This window comes from Hyaena hyaena, unplaced genomic scaffold, assembly GCF_003009895.1.
Source record: "Hyaena hyaena isolate Hyena2069 unplaced genomic scaffold, ASM300989v1 scaffold_551, whole genome shotgun sequence".
NCBI classification, from domain to species: domain Eukaryota; kingdom Metazoa; phylum Chordata; class Mammalia; order Carnivora; family Hyaenidae; genus Hyaena; species Hyaena hyaena.
This window is the reverse complement of record NW_024081183.1, coordinates 1,203,673-1,225,715: the sequence shown is the minus strand read 5'-3', so window position 1 is coordinate 1,225,715 and position 22,043 is coordinate 1,203,673. Positions and strand designations below refer to the sequence as shown.

Genomic DNA, 22,043 nt, shown 5'->3' with positions numbered 1-22,043 from the left:
GGCCCTATTTCCAGAGCATGTAGTCTGGTTAGGCTGAGAATTTTCTAGATCCTCAAGTGCTGGTCCCTTCTTGCTTAACAGTTCATTCCTCAATTTATCTCTGCTCGTATTTTACTATCAGCACCAAGGAGAAACTAGGCCACACTTCAACACTTTGGAAATTTTCTCATCTAAATATCCTGGTTTACCACTTAAAAGTTTACCCAGTGACTAAACATAACTCAGACAAGTTTTCTGCCACTTTGTAACAAGAATTGGTTTTCCTCCGGTGTCCAATCACATGTTCATCATTTCTAACACCTCACCCAGAAGCATCTTTAATGTTCCTATTTCTACTAAACATCTCTTCAAGGCAAAAAAATAATTTTTTTGTTTTTCTCTTAAGCCTCTACCCATTATCCAATTCCAAAGCCACTTTCTCATTTTTAACTGTTTGTTAGAGCAGGATCCCACTCCCATCAGTACCCAAATCTATTAGTTTTCTGAGGCTACCAGAAACTGAAAGAGACAAGAAGGTATCTTCGCCTGAGGGCTTCGGAGAGAACATTGACTCTGTCAACACCCTGATTTCAGACATCTAGCCTCTAGAACAGTGAGAGCATACATTTCTTTTGTTTATTACATCCAGTTGGTGTACTTTGTCATGGTAGCCCTAAGCAGCCAAATCAGGGGGGTTCCATGGAGGTACTAGAATCACCAGTGACCAACAGACAGCACGTGTGTAGTGTCTGCCAGTGTCCACAGGGCTTCTTGCCACTTCTCTCTATCTTTTCTTTTTAAAAAATTTTTTAATGTGTATTTATTTTTGAGAGAGGGGAAAGGGAATGTGGGGGGTGGGGGTGCAGAGGGAGAGGGAGATACAGAATCTGAACAGGCTCCAGGCTCTGAGCTGTCAGCACAGAGTCTGACACAGGGCTTGAACTCGTGAACCATGAGATCATGACCTGAGCCGAAGTCTGACCCTTAACCAACTGAGGCACCCAGGCTCTTTATCTTTTTTAAACCATATTTACGTCTAGTTGCACTTAAAGTTCACTTCTGTATGTTAACAGCTTATGATTTGCCTTTGTTTTATCTCAGGAGAGCAACTTTAAATCATTGGTAGGAATGTGGGGTACCAAGAAGCCTTCAAACTTTTGGAGGGGTAGTGGCTTTAGTTTTCAGACCTTCCTTCTGCCAGAACGCCTAATACTGGGTCTTGGTTTCTTTCTTATGCGTACTGCCTCCATCAGGGTGGAGCAAGAGGAACCCCAGTGACACTTCAATTAGCCCTTGGATAGGTAATTGACCCATGAATGATGAATTACATATGAGCCCTTTACCATCACTTCTAATGGATGTCTGTGTTTTTCAGTTTTGATCTATTTTTCAAGAGCACATTCTTTTCGCATTGTAATGAGGACCTAGACTTTTTTGGATTCCCTTTAGTGCCAGTCACAGTGTTTGTAGGTCTCTTAGAAGATACTCTGTAAATATTGTTTTGCACTGAAGAAGGCTTATCCATGGCACTAGCTAGTGAGAGACTAGCTCTAGTGATAAATAAGAGATGTTAGCTGCCAGGGCTGTCATTTCAATTTGTCTTGCTTGTGTTGAGCTCATTAATAAATTGCCACAGTGATAATATGAAAGTAATGAACCTTCTGGAGGCCCAGCTGGGGCACAGAGCGCCAGCAGGGACCTTCAGGGCAGTTGCCATTGTTATACACAGTTCTGTTAAAGGGTTTATGGCTTTTTCTCCCCTTTGAAACATTTATATTTTGCAAAATCCAAATCTTGTTTTAATATTTGTGTCCTTCCTAAGTGAGTTTATTTGAATTCAGCTCAATAAGCATGTATGCATCTGATGCCTGCTGCTGTCAGGCTCTGTATTAGACCCAAGGATGTAAAGATGACTGAGACATCCCATAGGGATTCGCCATCAAATAGGCAGGAAAGGTATGTACAAATAATTGTAACATCACATTTAAATGCCGCAAATATGAACCAGATATAAACATAGAATAGAAAAGGAAATGATTATCTAGGGAAAAGAGCTAAGAGGGCTGAGGAAGAGGAGATTCGTTGATTTCTGAGTTAAATTTTGAAGGATGGGCTGTTATGTTGACAAGTTGAGGTATAATGGAAACAGGGACTTGCAGATGAGTTGAGGGACTGCAGATCATTTAGAGTAACTTAAGGGAAGAAGGTAAAGAGAAGGAGAAGATGGTTAGATGAGGCTAGAGAAGGAGGGGCCAAATCCTAAAGAATTTAAGATTGTAAAGGCTGTGTAGCAATGCCGAGGACTTTGGTACTTTTCATTCTACAGGCTACGTGGATCCATTAAAGGATTTTAAGCAGAGAAGCCACATGATGGAATTTTTATTTTAGAGGGTTTACTCCAGTTGCCAAGCACATGACAGAGCAGAGGTAGAAAGAGGCCACTTAAAAGGCTGTTGACTAGTTTTGTGCAGGCAAGCAGCAACATATACTGTAAAGAGCATGACCTAGATTGTTTTCAAATCCCCATTCAACCACCTCCTAACTCTCTAACTCTGAAATTTCCTCATCCATGAAATGGGAGTAATAGTAATCTCTCACTGGGTGTTGTAGAGAACCATATGAAATAACATGTATACATGGCATTGGTCCGAAGAGCTGAGTATAAATGTTAGCTGTTCTATATCAACTTTAGGTTTTGTTGAGTTTTAGGTAACTTGTAACCAAGTTTAGGATTTTCAAGAAGCACTTTCATTTTCTTTCTGTCACGGTCCTAATAAAACAGAAAGAAATCAAGAGGTTTACACCCTTTTTACTTGCATTAGGATCCATCTTTCAGGATTTCTCAGACATTTAAAAAATGACGTTAACTAAAGCTTTTTCCTTTGGACACCTGCCAGACTCTGAGTTGGAGAATCAGGCTTAGTGTCTTTTTTGAGCCACTGGTACGATAGGAAAAGACTGGGGCCCTCGTTCAAAAAATGAGCTTTTAAGCTAAGAGTTAGCATCAGAGTTTACTCTGCCTCTGTTTCCTCAAGTGTTTAATAAGAATAATGTGAACGGGTGTCCTGGCCACCTTGCATTTTTGTGTGAAGATCACATTCTTTCCTTAAGTAAACATTAGCTAAACTACTATCAAGGTACTATTATAAAAAATGTAGACGTGACTCAGCTATGGATCCTAACTTCGAGGGAATTATAGCATTAAAAGAACTGTAAAAGATGTACACAAATAATGTAATAAAAATAAGATAATATGTCAGTTAACATTGAAAATTATAAAGGACTTTGGGGAGGCCTGGGTGGCTCATTTGACTAAGTGTTTGACTCTTGATTTCGGCTCAGGTTATAATCTTAACGGTTGTGAGATCAAGCCCCACGTTGGGCTCCTCACTGGGCATGGATCCTGCTTAAGATTCTCTCTCCTCTTCCTCATGCTTGTGTGCACAGTCTCTTCTCTCTTTAAAGAGAAAACGTTATAAAGGACTTTGAAACTGGAAGTCAATTATATTTTTGTACAATATCCTGTAAAAACATTGTTTTAAAAAGTGTATTTCACATGTTCTCTTTATTTTTAAAGTACTTCTCCAAGAAAAGGTGAAATTGAGTCACTTTCTTGGATATCTGTGGAAAATAAATGATAAAGGTGGATTAAGGTTTTAGGTAGTTTTTTTTTTAATTTTTTTTTTTTTTTTTGAGAGAGAGACAGAGACAGAGTGTGAGTGGGGAAGGGACAGAGAGAAGAGACACAGAATCCAAGGCAGGTTCCATGCTCTGAGCTGTCAGCGTAGCCTGATGTGGGGTTCCAACTCACCAACCACAAGGTCATGACCTGAGCTGAAGTCAGATATTCAACTGACTGAGCCACCCAGGCACCCCAAGATTTTAGGGAGATTTTTAAGTGAATATGTGTATTTTGATCCCAGGCTTAATACTCACTGATATCCAAGTAACTCTGTTAAAGTACTCTTTGAGCCTCAGGTGTGTGTGTGTGCGTGCATGTGTGTGTGTGTGTGTGTGTGTGTAGTGTAGAGTAGTATAGTGTAGTGTAGGGTATGTAATGGAGATAATGCCACATACCCCCAGGCTTGTTGTGATGAATGGTCCTTATATGTAGAAGTACTAAAAAACAGTGTTCATTCCTTCCCTGACACTACCTAGCTTTTCACTATTACCTCATGTTAAGCTTTGAGACAGCAGCTTCTTTATTTTCAAGTTTATTTTTACTTATGAAAAATTTAAACCTACAACAAAATTGAAAAGGTTTTGCAGTAAAAAACCTTATGTCCGCCACCTAAATTTTACCATTACTTGTAAATGTCACATATCTATTTATCCCTCTACCCACCCAGCTGTATTGAAATTTCTCTGATAATTCTTTAGGAGTTTTCTGAACCAGGCTTTTTTTTTAAAAAACTAATTTGGAAGACAGGAGTGCAGCTATGTTTCAAATATTTGTAATTAAATTATGCTTTTCTAATTTATGTTTCCTTGTACCCATGAACAATTTTTTACTGAGTTATTCATTATTTGAACCTATCTGTACTATTTGTGCTCCTACAGTATCATTTCCAATCTTAAATCATCCCATTGCATTTTCCTGAGAATGCCTTCAGTTAATCTTCTTTCAGGGTCACCTTTAGAGTAGGCTCTTTATTGTCATCCTTGTTGTCTCTTACTCCTTTGAAAGGATCTTTAAAATTTAATAAGAAGCGATAGTGTTCATTCTGTGCCCGGCAGCGAAAGCTGCAGCCAGAAGCTTTGTCTGCTGGGTGTGGGGTGCCTGCCCTGATCTTCAGAGCTCAGCTATGTCCGCACTTCCCAACGACACCCACATTTTGTTTCTGAGTGCAGGTTGCTCCCCAGGGCAGCTGGCCTATTTAGGATGCCCTACCAGTATATACACCCCATTACCTTTGTTTGGCTCTAGCCTCTTGGCGTTGATTGATTTTCTCCATTATATAACCACATTTAGATTATATATTACAGAAATTCTTCAACATTTCTGGTTGTCTGGTGGTGCCCATCCCTGTTTTCCAGTGCTGCCAAGTGTCAGGCAGGTTTCCTTTATGAGCTGTGCGAATCATCCTCAGAAAAGTCCTTGAGAAGCTAAGTTATAGTCATAATTATATGTCTCACTCCCTTCATCCTCTCATTGCCTATTTGTAATGATCCTGCCAGATTTGAGACTGACTTATATACTAAAGGACCCAGCTTGTTTTGTTTCATTTTGAGAGATTGGCCTTAAACTGTTTCTCTCATAAATCACCTATTCTACTTATAAACCATCCAGATGTTTTTTAAACTCAGAAAGTAGGCACTGTGTTCTGGTTATGTAATTTAAAAATTTTATGCTTTTGTTTTTTCTTAATGATTAGCACTCATTGATTTCATTCAAAAATACTTACTGAGTGCCTCCTCTATACCAGGCACTATTCCAAGTGCTGGGATACAGGGCTGAATGAATGACCCGGACACAGCCCCAGTGGAGCAGACAAATAGACAAAGAAATATTAAATGATGCTAACTGCTATGGAAAACTAAGAGTGGTATGATAGAGGGAGTCTGAGTGACTACTTTATTTTTTTACTGTTTATTTTTGAGAGACAGAGTGGGAGCGGGGGAGGGGCAGAGACAGAACTGAAGTAGGCTCCAGGCTCCAAGCTGTCAGCACAGAACCTGACACAGGGCTCAAACCCATGAACTGCGAGATCATGACCTGAGCCAAAGTCGAACACTTAACCAACTGAGCCATCCAGGCGCCCCTGGGTTACTACTTTAGATAAAGTGGTCAGGGAAGGGTTCTTTCAGGAGGTGGCAGTTAAGCTGAGACCTGAGTGATCAGAAGCCAGCCCATATGAATACAGGGTAGAGCATTCCAGGTAGTGCAAAGGCCCTCAAGTAGTGAGGGGTTGGGCCTGCATTTGCAGCAGAGGAGGACAGTGTAGCTGGGGCAATGAGGATGATGAGGCCTCTAAGAGAGGAGGGGTAGAAGGAGGGGACAGATCATATAGAATGATGATGTGGGTCAGGGTAAAGGACTTGGACTTGAGTACTAGGAGGAGCATTTGGGAGATCTTAAGTAGGGGAGTGACATGATCTAACCCGTATTTACACAACCAGGACAGGGCCATATCATGGGGAAAGTCGGCCAGTGCTGGGAGCCTCTAACCAGCGGCAGAAGATTGCACTTGTGCCTAGGACATTCTAAATAGCCTAGTTTTCCTGGAAAACCCTGAGCCTTAGAGACAAGAGATTGGCCAAATTACCTTGCTTTGAATCCCAGCTCCAACATTTACTAACTGTAATTTGAGGCAAATTCCAAGACATCTTTCTGTATGGATTTTCTCATCAATAAAATGAAGATAATAATACCTATTTTACTGGGTTGTGAGAATTGAACAACTTAATGCAAGTAAAGTGCTTAGAACATATTAAGTACTTATCATTTAAGTAAATAATTTATGTCTTCTAGATATGGTCTAACACAATAGCCACAGGTTAGTGGGACTGAAGTACTGAATTGTAAATTTTATTTAATTTTAATTACATGTAAATTTAAAACTTATTTTAATAATGTGTGAATTTAAAAACTGACTCTCAGTACAGTTATTGGGAAATTTTAAAGTGAGTTTTGAATACCTTGGGTATGTGAGTCTTCTGTTTCATCTGTAAATTTTATGAAATTTAAATTCAAATTAAGTAATTCTGATGAAAATTTAGCATCTGAATCGAGATAAGCTGTAATTGTAAATACACACTAGATTTTGAAGACTTAATAGAAAGAAGAATATAAAGCATTTTAATTGATTTTTATAATTCCGGGATGAAAAAAATTTATAATACTGGCTGAAATGATAATATTTAAGTATACTGGTTTAAATAAAATACATAATTAAAATTATTTCCTTTTTTTTTTTTTACTTTTTAAAATGTGACTACTAGAAAGCTTAAAATGACATAAATATCTTGAATTATATTTCTTTTGGGTGGCTCTGCTCTACACTCTGGGTCAGGGGCAGGGCAGTGAAAGAAGCCTATGGACTGAGGGAGGTGCTTTTCCCAATTACACAAATACCCTTGGAGATCACAAGCACCTTCAGTGGAACGTCTCTTCCAGTCAGAGGACTCCTGCCTCCTACCCGCTTGCCGAAAGCCAGTGCCTTATTTTGTCCTCTTCAGGTGTGTCCGGGTGGGAAAAGAAGTTATGCGTCACTGCTCTGTGTTGAAGAGTATTGCACGGATTTTACACCTGTCAGTGATTTTGAGGAAATAAATTTCTGGGGCTCTCTGAACTAGTACCACCACCATATAAGACTGTTCTCTGAGATAAAATCTACCACTAGTCCTGGCCCAGTGAACCCCAGAGACTCAAAATAAGGAAAAATTAGATTTTAATTAAGGAATGAATTGCTGGGTCAAAAGCTGAGGAAGCTGAGAAAGGCATCTTGTGTCCTAAAAGCTAAACGTCGAAGATTAAAAAAAAAAACAAACAAAAAAAATCACCAACACTCAAAAAGCTAAGCTATCAGGAACTTTTATCTCTGAAGTAAAACTGGGTATACATATTTTTCTTCTCATGCCTCTTGGTTCCTGCTGGCTCTGTGGTTCTATGGAAAGGTTTTCTGACTTGCTAGCATGAAGAAAGTTCCTGATAGAAACAATATGACTGTTAGTTAGCAAATGGCATCACTCTCCTGCCTTTGCTTTTTGGAATGTTTATATATATATTCTTTATCATCCCCAAATGTTTTTTTAATGTTTACTTATTTATTCTGAGAGAGCGAGAGAGTGTGTACGCAAGCAGGGGAGGAGCAGAGAGAGGGAGAGAAGAGAGTCCCAAACAGGTTCCTTGCTGTCAGCACAGAGTACAATGTAGGTCTCCATCCCACAAACCATGAGATCATGACCTGAGCCGAAGTCAAGAGTCTAATGCTTAACAGACTGAGCCACCCAGGTGGCCCATCCCCAAATAATTTTTTTTTTTTAAATTTCTCATATGCCTCATCTTAATACTACATCTCAAAGACTATTATTGCATGCCCTTTCAGTCAAGTTTGCTTTCTAGGGAAGAGAGCCCTTTCCTGAGATTGCTGTACGGTTTCAGACTCACGTGGAACACATTCCACTGGAAGCCCTTTGTAGTCTTTGGCCTTACAGATGCAGGGAAGAGAGAGGTGGTCTCAGAGATTCCCAGCCAGAAACGGGTGTTGGGGCAGTTGCCATGGAGACTCACAGGAAGACAGCTGATACCACATGATGATTTCCCTTATTTCAGTAACAGATTTTCTATGAAGCCATCAAATCAGACACTTGTAGAGGTGGACAATGAAGAAACAAGCATGTAGCTTATTTGTAGTAAATCGGGACCTATCTGGGAATGCACTGTAGAGTTGTTACCCCCTGGTTTTCTGGTGACGAATTCGAAGCCCTGTGGAAATGACTCTTTGGTGACATGGGATGAACCAGGCCAAGCTCAAGTCTAAGTTGCAGCATTCTTCTTAAAGAGAAACCATAATTGTCCCAGGCTTGTAATTCTGTAAGATTCATACAAGACCCTGGACAATGCCAGAGAGTCACATAACTCACTTCTTTTAGGCTAGGAACCTAGGCTTTGGGGAGTTTATAGAATGGTTTATAGATACCATGCTGTCAATGAGTCCAAATTATGTGACCTAAGCAGGTGAAGATTTCATCTATTCTCAGGGCTCTATATCTGAGGAGGTAGTTTTCTATACAGGACTCTAAAGTATTAGACTTTAATTTTATTACCTTGATTCTAAGTTGATCTTGAGACCTCTGGTACCTGGTAACATAGACATTTTTCAAAAACCAGCTTGGGCCGTGTGAACAGATTAAAAAGTGGTAAATGGGTTAATTGTCTTTTACCAGTCCCCAAAGCCATATGAATCTGACCTCAGGTTTTAATTTTGTCACCATGCAAAGCTTTTATTAAGTGTTTCCTGTCTGCAGATGGTGACATGCATTCAAATGTTCACTCTAGGAAACCTTGGGGAAATAAGTCAGTCTTAGAAGCTTAATGTTCTGGATAGCTACAGGTTTGTTCAATTACACATTAAATCTTAATTTTTAAAAATCACTTATTTGGAAATTATTCTAAAATGGATTGTACCCTTCTTTTAATTTAGTTTGTTGAGCTGAATTTAACCTTTTCTTAAGGACTCGTGTGTGTGTGTGTGTGTGTGTGTGTGTGTGTGTGTGTGTGTGTGTAAAGGATACGGAGTTCCATAGGCTTTTTAGTAGTGTATTTATAACATTGTTTTTCCCACAAGGCCATTTTTAGTACATAATTTTTACAAAGTGCAAGGTTTTCAGGGATGCATATTGTATAAAAATGCCTAGAGTTAAGTCTGTGGATCACAATCACAAAAACTTTAAGAGCCTCTGCACTAAGTAGCTCCTTCCTCATGCGACCGAAACTTCCTTACATTTGCAGAAGACTTGACTGTTTGCCGAACCTCAATATGTATATATGGCCTATGATTTGTAAACCAGGGAAGGGATTGACTTTATGTTGGTTTTAAATACAGTAAGTAAGCATAATGGAACCAAAAAGAGCATAGACTTTCATATTAGGCAGTCTTTAATTTTAGCCTTTCTGTTTAGTAGCTTTATGACCTTGAATGTCTTCATTAATCTTGGTTAACTTCAGAGCCTCAGCTTTTTTTTTTTTTTTTTAAAGCTAAATGGGAAATGCCAGGGGCACCTGAGTGGCTCAGTCAGTTAAGCATCTGACTTTGGCTCAGGTCATAATCTTGTGGTTCGTGGGTTTGAGCCCCATGTTGGGCTCTGTGCTGACAGCTCAGAGCCTAGACTGTCTTTCAGATTCTGTGTCTCCCTCTCTCTCTCTGCCCCTCCCCTGCTCACACTCTGTCTTTTGTCTAAAAAATAAACATTAAAAGAAAGGGAAATGCCAGAATTGTTGGGTTCTTTAAATCAAGTAATGAAGGTAACAGTGCTTACTGGGGGCAACATGGATGAACCTCGCAAATGAAATGTTGAGTGGAAGGAAGCGGACATGAAAGAGGGCATAGGATATAATAGTATTTATATGAAGTTCAAAGCAGACAAAACTAATCCACAGTGACAGAAGTCAAGACAGTTTTCCTCTTGGGTAGAGCAATGACTTAGGAGAGGACATGAAGGAGTACTTCTTTGGGTGCCAGTAACAATCTCTTTGTTGATTTGGAGACACATTGTAGAAGTTCACTGAGCTTTATGCTTGTGATTTATATACTTTTCAGTATCCATGTTATACTTTAATGAAAAGTCATTTTTGAAGTGCTTGGCACAGAACCTAGCACATAAATGATTCCCTTCTCCTATGGTAGTTCTGTAAGTTAACAATTTGAACATCTATTTAACAAAATGATCCTAGCCTCTTTTCCTTGTAACCTTTCCATTTCTTTGCTCTGCATTGGTTCTCCATCTCCTGATTCCAGTCTTATCTCTAGGCCTGTTTAATAGCTATGTACGATGGTAATCCCAATTGGTAAAGCTGAAGGAGTTTAGTTAGGTCAGTCAGAGAAGGTGAAATTAAATGTCTGACTGCTGTGATTTAGGAGGAAATCAGGAATATGAATTTCTTAAAAAATGTTTGTTTATTTATTTTGAGGGAAAGAGAGAGCGAGCAGGGGAGCAGCAGAGAGAAAGGAAGAGAATCCCAAACAGGTTCCCCCAAAGCAGAGCTCGATCCCATGAACTGTGAGATCATGACCTGAGTGGTAATCAAGAGTTGGATGCTTAACTGACTGAGCCACCCAGACACCTCAGGAATATGAATTTTGATTTGATGTTGTTCTCTGATCATTACTTGATGTTTTGCTTTTTAAATGGAGATTAAACGGACTTGTTTTCTGATTTGTGTGATATAACTTTGCCTGACATCGGATCAACCTCATTATTGGCTTTTTTCATGATGGAACATTGTACCTATTCTGTTACTTCTGGCACTTTTAATACAAGCCAATTATAGTATAGCAGGCTTTGAAATAGTCATTATCACACCCTGTACACCTTACATATTTTACTTGGGTACTTATCACTGAAAAAGAGCCATATTTATTATTTTTACCTTACTGTTTTGCTACAAGTATAGAAATAGAACTTATATACTTGGAAACTCATGTAAGATCCTGTTACAAAACACTAAGAATTGTTGAAAATTGAACTTAAAAAATGCCAAGTTATATTTTTAACATAGGCAATGTGTGGGATATTAAAGAAGCCTATGACAGCCTCTGCCGTCAGGGAGTGTCGATTCCTGTAGGAGAGTTTTGTGAGATAGGCAGAAAATGAATTTGTCTACATTTGCTTTTGGTCTTTTGGATGTCATTGGTTTTGGAGAAAAGGTTTCTGACAGAGATACTAGCAAGACCCACTAGAGAGCTGTGGTGATGCTTGTATGGATGCTGATGGAGCTAGAGGCAGGAACCTGATGGACAAAAGGTGAGGGAGGTGGAGAAGGAGCCCCTACTATCAGATACTTCCTTATAGCCATTCATTAAAATAGATAATGCCATTCAACCCTCACAAACCCTTTGGCATAGACATTATAATTTCCACATTAAAGATGCAGAAATTGTGGCTCAGAGACATGTAAACTTGCCCCAAGTTACAAAGCTAGTGACAAAGTTGTTATTCGGATCCAAAGCCCATCTGTACCGCATGCTGTATATAGATAGTAATGTTATCCAAAGAGAGGATGTGTTTTTCAGAAGATAGCTTGCGGACCTGCAAAATGGAAGGTCATAAAGAAAGCTGATGGCTGGTTGCATCTAGGACTACCCAGGAAAGGAAATGCTGTGACTCAATTTCTTCATTTCATTTAAGTCTCTTTGAAGCTTTTTGTATTCCTCTTGTGAGATGGTTGAATGGGGCTCTCAAACCCTGATGCACATCTACCTGTAATGTTACCTGTTTCTTCTTCTTTCTTTCTTCCTTTTCCCCCCGTTTTTGTGGTAAAATATATGTAACGTAAGGTTTACCGTTACAACCATTTTAAATCAGTAAGTATAAACGTAAAGTTTACCATTATAACCATTTTAAATCAGTAAGTATGTTTACCATGTTGTGTAGCCTTCACTACTATCAGTCTCCAGAACTTTTTCATCATCTATACCCAGGAAATCGTAACTCTCCATTTCCTCCTCTGCCCTGCCCCTAGTACGTCTCTTCTATGTTTCATCTCTATGAATTTACCTAGTTACTAAGTATAAGTGGAATCATACAGTATTTGTGCTTTTGCATTTGGCTTATTTCACTTAGAATAATGTTTTCAAGATGTGTCTGTGTTGTAGCAAGTGTCAGAATTTTATTCCTTTTTAGGGCTGAATAATATTCCATTGTGCATATGTACATTCATTTACTGATGGATACTTGGATTGTTCCTGTCCTTTGGCTATCGTGGATGATACTTCTCTGAACTTTAGTGTACAAGTATTTGTTTTAATCCCTGCTTTCAGTTCTTTTGGACAATACTCAAGAGTGGGGTTGCTGGCTTGGATCACATGCTAATTTTATGTTTATCCTTTTGAGATCTTTCACAGCTGCTGCATCACTTTTCATTCCTAGGAGCAGTTCACAAGGGTTCTAATTTCCCCTTATCTTGGCAACACTTGTTATTTTTGTTTTCTTCCTTTGTGATAACCACCTGAAAGGGTATGAAGTGGTATCTCATTGTGATATTGATTTGCATTTTCTTATTGATTAATGATGCTGAGTATCTTTTCATGTGCTTATTGGCTGTCTGTATAGCTAAATGAAGAAATGTCCATTCAGGCCCCTTGCCTGTTTTTTAACTGGATTATCTGAGGGCTTTCTGTTGTTGAATTATAGAAGTTTTATATAGATAGATAGATAGATATTTAATCCTTTATTGGACATACAATTTGCCAGTATTTTCTCCCATTCTGTAGGTTGTCTCTCACTTTCATGATAGTATCCTCTGATGCACAAATATCTTTCATTTTGATGAAATCTAATTTATCTGTTTTTCTTTCATTGCCTGTGGTTTACTTACTATATCCAAAAATCATTGTCAAATCCAGTGTCATAATGATTTTCCCCTCTGTTTTCTTATAAGAGTTTTATAATCTTAGCTCTTGTGTTTAGGTCTTTGCCACATTTTGAGTTAATTTTTGTATACACTTTAAGATATATAGTTTTCCCAGCATCATTTGTTAAAAAGAATATCCTTTTCCCATTGAACGGTTTGGGCACCTTTCTCAAAAAATCATTTGATCATATATATTAGAGTTTGTTTCTGAGCTCTTTATTCTGTTGGTCTATATGTCTGTCCTTATGCCAGTACCACACTGTTTTGATTTCTCTGGCTTTGTAGTAAGTTTTGAAATAAAGAAGTATGAATCTTCCAACTTTATTCTTCATGTTCAAAATGGTTTAAGCTATTCAGGGTCCTTTGAAATTTCATGTGATTTTGAGAGGGATTGTATTGAGTCTGTAAATCACTTTCGGTAGCAGTATCATCTTAACGATGTTAGTCTTTGAATTTATGAACACAGAATGTCTTTCCATTTATTTATGTTTTTTAAAATTTCTGTCAGCAATGTTTTATAGTTTTCAGCATACAGTATTTTATTCCTTGTGGCTGTTATATTTCTTACAGTAAATTAAGAAGTTGACATTCTAATTTACCCATCGTTGTTTAATGACCTGTAGAACTACCCTCAAGAATCTATTCCGTTTTTAACAGAATCTGTGTTCGGAACTCACAAGGCTGAGGGAAGCGTCCTGAAAACTGAAAACCTGTCCAAATTGCTGCCCTTGAGAAGCCCTGTCTGGTTGTCCAGCCTGTTGGTTTCCTTTGATAAAAACCTAATTTCACTGCATGTCGTCTTTGATCTACAGTAGTTCACATTTCTAATTTTTTCTATCTTTTGCTTCCAGATTTCTCCATCTTGCTAAGGAGGAACGGTTTCCTATTTGATATAGCTGATGGTACCATGCAAAAATCAGATCCTCGAAAAGGTCAGAACCTGTATTTATACATAATGGAAATAGTTTTCCTCTGTTAGGCTGTATATGAATGTATGTGCCACAAAAAGCAATTAGAATGAATAAGAGAGTCTCATCTCACCCTTTCTTGCCAACTTATCCTACAATTTTAATAAACCCTGTGTGTCATTTGTACAACTCTTTATAGTTTGCAAAGCACTCTTCACAGAATTGTCTAACATAGTCTCTACAGGAATCTTGTGAAGTAGGCTCTGTTGCTCTTCCTTTTTTATGGAAACGTGAGGCATTAAGAGACTTATTCAAAATCTTGTTACTCTGTGCTAGAAAATTCAGTCCTAGATCTTTTGCCTTTAAATCTTATTCTTCTCACTACATTACAAGTTCATGATCAGTGTCAGAATTTGGAAGGCATGGAAGTATGGAAGGTGCATGAACATTGTAAATAATGTATGTAAAAGTCTGTGAAAAATTCGAACCCCTTTATGGATGTAAAATATCATTAATTAATAATTCTGATCTTGATATTGAATGTCTAACATAATCTTTGAGATGATACCATTGTCTGAGTATGGCAAATGAGGCTCTTTGTTTGTTGCCTACCTGCTCTTCTCTTCTTATCCCACTTGACCTCTGTAGCTTACCCTACTCTTTTCCATCTGTAACACACTGCTGGCTATCATCCAAACACGTCCGTTTACATGCCTTAGTACCTTTGTGCTGTATTCTCTTCACCTAAAGTGCCTATTTATCTTTCTTCTGACAATCCTAGCTTGACTTCATCTCTGTAAAGCTTTCCTCAATTCCCCAAGCCAAGTTAATCATTTTTTTCTGTTTTCCCAGAGCATTTTGTATATCAAATCTCTATTAGAGCAAAAATCATGTTTATGATTCTGTAATTGAATCACTATCTATCCTACTAATCTGTGAGTCCTTTGTGAGCATAGGCTAAGTCTTCTTTGTCTTTGTGTCCTTAACACCCCCCATCACTCCTAGGCTTAGACACATTTTCTTTCTTTCTTCTTTTTTTTTTTTTTTTTTTACAAATAGTTTATTGTCAAGTTGGTTTCTATATAACACCCAGTGCTCATCCCCACAAGTGCCCCTCTCCGTGCCCATCCCCCCTACCCCCCCACATCCATCAGTCCTCAGTTTTTGTCAGCATTCAAGAGTCTCTCATGGTTTGCCTCTCCCCCTTTCTCCCACTATTTCCCCCTTTCTTCTCCCCATTGTCCTCCGTTAAGTTCCTCCTAATCCTCCTATACGTGCAAACATAGACACATTTTCTTTAAAGAATTAAAGAATAGCTCTCCTTAAAGGATCTGTACACCAGCCTAAGTGGGAGACTGACCACATACAAATACTTACAAGCATAAATATGGTACATGTTTGAAGTAGAACAGAGAGATGATCATAGCCAGGCAGAACTATTTAGGGAAGGAATCCTCTAGATCAGAGATTGACAAACTATGGCTCATAGGTCAAAGCCTGTCTGCTCCCTGTTTTTGTACATAAAGGCTTTTTGGAACATAAACCTTTCCATTGTTCATTGTTAATGTGTTACCTATGGTTGCTTTTATGCCACAGTGGCAGAGTTGAGAATTGCAACAGAAGCTACATATCCTATAAAACTGAAATTATTTACTCTCTGGTCCTTTACAGAAGAAATTTTCCAAACCCTGCTCTGAGAGATGGGTTTTGAATAGAGGTTTGAAAAGAAAAGGAACGTAATGAGTGTGTATCATAATTTAATGAAAACAGGCTGTAGTAGGAGCACCTCGGTGGCTCAGTCAGTTAAGTATCCAACTCTTGATTTCAGCTCAGGTCATGATCTCACAGTTTGTGACATTGAGCCTCACCCTATGTCAGGCTCTGCGCAGAGAGCATGGAGGCTGCTTGGGATTCTTTCTCTCCCTCTCTTTCTGCCTCTCCCCTATTCATGCATGCATGCATGCATGTGTGCATGCTTTCTCCTAATCTCTCAAAATAAATAAATAAACATTTTAAAAAAAGGCTGTAGCGGTAGGTATGCTAAGCGGTAAATCCCACTTTAATCTGGTTTATCAGAGAACTAGGTTGAAGAGATGAAATGTCAAGAATGCTTCAGATTGATAAAGAGGGAACCTAGAAAACCAATAGGAAGAAATCGTCAAGTGAATGTTCTGGGCCTTAGTAAGACAGTTTCGTAATTAGTAGCAGGGCATGAGTTTGCTGATGACAGAGAAGAAGGAAGCAACAATGCAAATTAACATTGATGAGTGTCTGCAATGACCAAGTACTGGTCTAAGTGCTGTATGTGTGTCCTATTTAATTCTTCCAGCACTTAACAGCAGCTTATTGCTGTAGTTGTCTTTATTTTGCAGATGAGGAAACAAAGGTACAGGGGGTTAAGTTGCTTGGCCAATTGTTATACAACTAGTAAGTGATAGAACCTAATCTGAACCCAGGCAAGGTTGCTGCAGAATCTTCATAACAGAGGAGAGAAATCGAGGGATATTTGGTAAAAATACCCTTGAGCTTTGGATAAGGTAATTAATCTGAATAATTAGGAAGTATGCTAACCCATCATGGTAAAAGAAAATAAACAGACCATAGAGAAGTAATGTCAGAAGGCAGAGTGTCCAATCAGAATCATATACTATGGATTAGGTCAAATGGAAGGAAACAGAAGCAGACACATTATACAGCGAGATGTGTTATACAGCTAGTCTTGAATTTCATCTTAATGAGATCATAAAGCAGCTAACTTTCCCTGCACACATGAAAGCTGCCCCCAAATGCCTAAAGGGCAGGCATACTCAGTTGAGGTAGAGATCAGCAGTGATTTTCATGAAGGTAGCCGACATTCAACAACACCCGCCCCACCAGTACATTTTTAGAGTCCCTGGAGGTGTCACATCAAACACATGCCATTTTCTCCCTTTCTGTTTTGTTCCCCTAAGGGAATTTGTTCCTGTCAATCTCCCTACCACTGCTGTGATAAACATTTGCCCCATGGACCACTTCTTTTTAATGTATGTATGTATTAAAGTTATATAGACGCACTGTGAAAATTTTGGCAACAGAAGTGTACCGAATGAAAAGGGAAAGTTTCATTACTCTCTTGCTCTCTTGAGAGACCTCTTTTAAAAGTTCAGCTGTAGATAAAACTCCCATTACTAAGGCAAGTATGCTGGGATTCCCTCATGGTTATTGAGATAGAAAACATACTGAGACTCACTTTCCTGAAGCCAAGAGCCACAGCCAAGAATGGAAGGAGCTTCCTGGGAAGAGAGGACATCTTCATCAATAAAGGTATAAGCAGAGACTTGGTAGGGATGTCACGAGAAGATTCAAGCACTGAATAGAGTTGGTGGAACTGGAGGCAGGAGAGGAGGGGGCATTGCACAAATGGGTTTTACTATTCCTTCCAAACCTGTGGTTCTATATTATACCATCTGAATGATTACCAAGCACAAAGGAAAAGACTCCAATGTGACTGGCCTAGGTGACTTGGGTAGAAGACAAAGTAGTGTAAGAGAAAATCCAATGTATAAAGTCCAAATTTATAGAAGAAGTTACTTTGCAGTAAAACATTGAGCTTATTTTAATAAAGATTTCTTGTAACTAGCCATCTCGGTGTCCTTAAAGTAGACTTCATTTTTTATAAAAAATTCCATTTACACTAAATTTTCAAGACTGTATTTACTATGTAAAATGAAAGCGACACACAGTATTCCTTATTTGAAGGAAAGAAGGTATTTCAGGTTATCTGCCTGGTTTTAAGTTGTGGTGGATATGGAGGAAACATTTGGCTGGTACCTTGCTGCTACTGCCCATAGACTTATAGTAGAAAAACACTTAAAAGGGACTTTATAGATCATGAGTGAAGTTCAGCCTCTTTATTTTACAAATGAGGAAAGTAAAAACCAGAGATGATGTGTTACTGACTCAGTCTCATGATAGCCTAGCTGGAACTTGACTCTCCAAGATCAGAGATAAGTTATGTAAAGTGCCTGCCATGGCGCCAGTATGTGGTAGATGAAGAAGCAGAAGGGAAAGAAGATGGTGATATTTCCTGTGCCCCCATATCACACTTCTGTAAGCCTTCAGAGAGATAGTTGGCATCATGGAGATACAGCCTTAGTTATAGATACAGATACAGATACACAGACATATATACCATCTATGCTACAGACCTAAAGTTGTGCAGTGTTGAGATAATGAAATCAGGAGGTTCATACCCCCATAAAATTGTAGGACCTTAGATTTGGAAAGGCCTTTTAAGGTTACCTAGTCCAACCTCCTCCTTCCTTTTCATGATTTAATACCTCCACCAAGAGGTTATCTTACCTTTGTTTCCATACCCTCAATGATGGCAGATTCATACCTCACCTTCCCATAATTCATTCGATAGTTGGATACCTCTGACTGCCAGAAACTTCTTCCTGGTAATGAGCTGAAGCCTGTCTACCTATAGCTTCCACCCAGCAGTCTAGTTCTGTCCCTTGGCGGAATGTTGAACAGGTAGAGCAAATTTCATCTGTCCTCTACATGAGGACAGGGCAGGTATCTGCAAACAGCTCTCCTGTTTCCTCTGAGTCTTCTCTTCTCCTGGTTAAACCTCCACAGCTTTCTAAACTTTTACTTTGTTGTTTTCCTTTGAATAAGAGTGTGTGCCTGTATCTCATTCAGAGGGTAGGATCTAGATTTGAACATAAAGCTCTACCTCCAAAGTGTTCTGACCGGCAGAGTAGATCATCCAGGACTGTTATCACCTTCTCTCTGGATATTGATGGGAATGACCGTGGTGGTGGTGGTGCCTTACTTATTTCATGACATCAGATCCATGTATGTCTGCCAGAGAGATTGCTGTGGCACCACTGGTGCCACCGAACTTCTTCCCTGATCGAGACACATGAGACACATGAGCCGGAAGCTTTGTAGCCTGTCTTACACTCCGGGTCACACTTCTGGAAAGGGTACACATTATCCGTAGTTGTAATCTACTGAGAGTGCCTGCAAGACAAAGGGAGTTATGGCTTCTCTGCATTTTCATTAGCCATTCATTGCAAACTGCTTTGCTTATTAAAGGAAATACTGATGTTCTTTGGGGTTCCTCTCTCTGTGTGCACGTGCAGAGACATATAATTGCTACAGAGGGAGTGGGGGCAGGGATGATTGCCAAGGAGGGATCTGTTACATCTTCTTTGTTAACATCTGCTGCATGCACAAGACAGGATTTATTGCTGTCTTTGAAAAAGGGATTGCCTAGTTTGCTTCCCCTTCCCCCTCTTCTGGCAGATGATCCCAGAGGGATATTACCATCTCATCACACTTATCTCTGAACAGAGTAAAAGTAAATGAAGGAGAGCTGGAGGCAGAGAAGCAGCTAAAAGGCACTAGGAATAGTTACTAATAAGAGAGAGTGGCTAATGAGTGGTACACCCCAGCCTAGTCCCTTGTCTGTCTCCTGCCTCCTCTGTGGCTTGCGCTCCATGACCACAGTGGGACAGATGCTCTGTTCCCAGCTTTTGCTTTTCTCCCTCTATACGTATCAGCATAGAATTATGGTTTGTTAAAATCACAACTGCTGTCTAACATCGGAAGAGTTCTGTCTTGCCTTAATGGGTTTGCAAAAGTACATTTGATGCTTCTTTTTTCTATTTTCCAGTTTCTATTTCTAAGAGAAATATCTCTCCTTCCCTGCTCCCTTCTTCTTCCCTTCTTCTCTCTCTCTCTCTCTCTCTCATTGATAATGTACATGTGCTTGTATTACTTCTTTTGTATTTTCTAAGCTCTATGAATATTTAAAACATGGAACCTATGGACATCCTCCATTTAATCTAGTTTTGCCTCATTAAATCCCAGACTGTGCTTAGTATTAATTCAGTGTTCAGATCAAGCTAATAAGCATTAGTGCTTCAGTTTTTACTGTAGTAAAGTGGGTAGAATATCTAAGTCGGGTTATTTTATGGTAGAGGCATTTGTAAGGTTTCTTTCTTGTGAGTTTTTGTGTGTGTGTGTCTCTCTCTTTTTTTTTTTTTGCAGAGAGGCAGTGTCGTTAAGAGCATACTTTGGGTTCAGATCCTGGATTTTCTACTGGTTATAACCTTTTAGAAAATTACTCCACTTCTCTGGGTATTATTTCCTCATTAGTAAAAAAAAAAATTGGGGGGGAGGGAGTGTCATACTGGTGAGGATTTAACCACATGGTTTTATTGAAATGATCAGCACAGTATCTGGAATATAGTAAACACTTTAAAATAGCTATATAATGTTTACAATTATTATTACTATTATGTAAGTGATGATTTATAACTAAATTTTTTTCTTAATATATGGAGAATTTCTTCTACTTTCCCTTGCTTCAGGGGATAGCCTATTATGATTGTTTGGTCACATGTCGAAAGGAAGCTTCCACAGCCTTATAGATTTTTCTACAACCTCCATATTATTTTTCTCTCAGGGGTCTCCAGAAATAACAGAATCTTTAGAGCCTCTAGATATTGCACTGTCCAGTATAGTCACCCCTGGCCACATGTGTCTATTTAAATTTAATAAAAAACTATAAGCAAAAATGCAACTCTTCACTGGCCACATTTCAAGTGCCAAAGAGCCACATGTGGCTAATGGCTACCCACTAGGTGGCATAGAACATTTCTGGCATCGCAGAAAGTTCTATAGGACAGCACCACTTCATATTACTAGTCTATGCTCTTGTGCTCTTTCTCAGAAATCAAAAAGGATATGTTTTCTAGGATATTCTACAGACTACTCTCTCAGTGCTTCAGGGCTCCAGACTTGCATTTCTCAGGATTCAGGTTATTCTTTTTCAAGCCCCTTAGCGTCATTACAGTCTTTTGAAATAAATACAAGCACTTTCACTTCCTCCAAGAGGATTGAATTACAATAATTTTTAAAGGTTGCAGTCGGCAGTAAGAGGAAGCCAAAAGGAGAAGAGGCAAAGTAGAAGTAATTCTAGCAAATATTCATTACAGTCGTTACTCAAAAACGGAGTATTCGAATCCTTAGGGGGCAAACTAGTAATAGGAGGCTCTAATATCCTGTGTCCTCTTTGTAAGCACATTGTATTAATCAGGATTTCCATTTTCTCTCTGAGAAAGGTAGCAAATGGCAAGTTTTCCCTTAATAATCCTTCTTACTGTATCACATGCTTTTGAAGCCATTTTTTCATTAGTTCTTCACAACAACCTTGTAAAGTAAGTAGCACGGGGATTATCATCCATATTTTACGGATAAGAAAACTGAGGCTCAGTACAGTTAAGTTATTGCCTAAAGTCTTTAAAGAAAAATAGTCTCTGAGGGAAAATAGACTTGACATTAAAAACAGAATAGGTGGCTGGGTGGCTCAGTCCATTAAGCATCTGACTCTTGATCTTGGCTCAGGTCTTGATCCCAGGGTTGTGAGTTCAGGACCTGCGTTGGGCTCCCTGCTGGGTATGGAGCCTACTTAAACAAAAAACAAACAAATGGTAAAATTTTGACTTCCAATTTGGTATTTTTCATTTTGTTTTGCTTTATTTTACTACCAAACTATGTTAAAAGAAACATTGAAGATTCTTTAGGGCAACTTGGAACCTGAATAGTGTTGCATGAGGTAGGTACTCGAAAAGCATTGCTACGGCTTCATTTGTCTTATGACCATGTACATTAGTCTGTGCAGAGTTTTATAACAAAATACCCCTGGCTGGGTGAGTTAAACAGTAGAAGTTTACTTTCTCATAGTCTGAGTCTGGAGTCCAAGATCAAGATGCTAGCAGGGTTTGTTTCTGGTCAGGCCTCTTCTCAGCTTACAGACAGCACTTTTTTGGCCATGACCTCACCTAGCCTTTTTCTCCTTATGTATTTGGGCAGAGAGAGAGGAAGAGGGTTAGGGAGAAGGAGAGAGATCTCTCTGGTGCCTTGACTTTGTCTAATAAGGACCCCAGTTCTTTCAAATTAGGGCCCTACCCTTATGACTTCATTTAACCTTAGTTATCTTCCTGAAAGTCCTAGCTCCAAATACAGCCACATTGGGGATTGGGACTTTAACATATGAGTTTGGAGGGAACATGTTCAATCCATAGTAC

At 39.0% G+C, this 22,043-nt stretch overlaps 1 protein-coding gene across 9 annotated transcripts in view; it reads left to right on the top strand.

The window, feature by feature from the left end:
• SCMH1 (Scm polycomb group protein homolog 1) overlaps positions 1-22,043 on the top strand; it is a 181,347-nt gene that overhangs the window by 25,987 nt on the left and 133,317 nt on the right. For 5 of the 9 annotated variants that reach the window (XM_039255951.1, XM_039255941.1, XM_039255948.1 and 2 more), the window contains exon 2: positions 13,906-13,986. The exons of 1 other annotated variant lie outside the window; for it this stretch is intronic. In XM_039255951.1, coding sequence (XP_039111882.1) covers positions 13,962-13,986 — 25 coding nt within the window. In that variant the 5' untranslated portion in view covers positions 13,906-13,961. Of the gene's footprint in view, positions 1-13,902; positions 13,987-22,043 lie in introns of those variants that run through there. 3 more of the 9 variants (XM_039255942.1, XM_039255940.1, XM_039255944.1) reach the window with 2 other exon arrangements.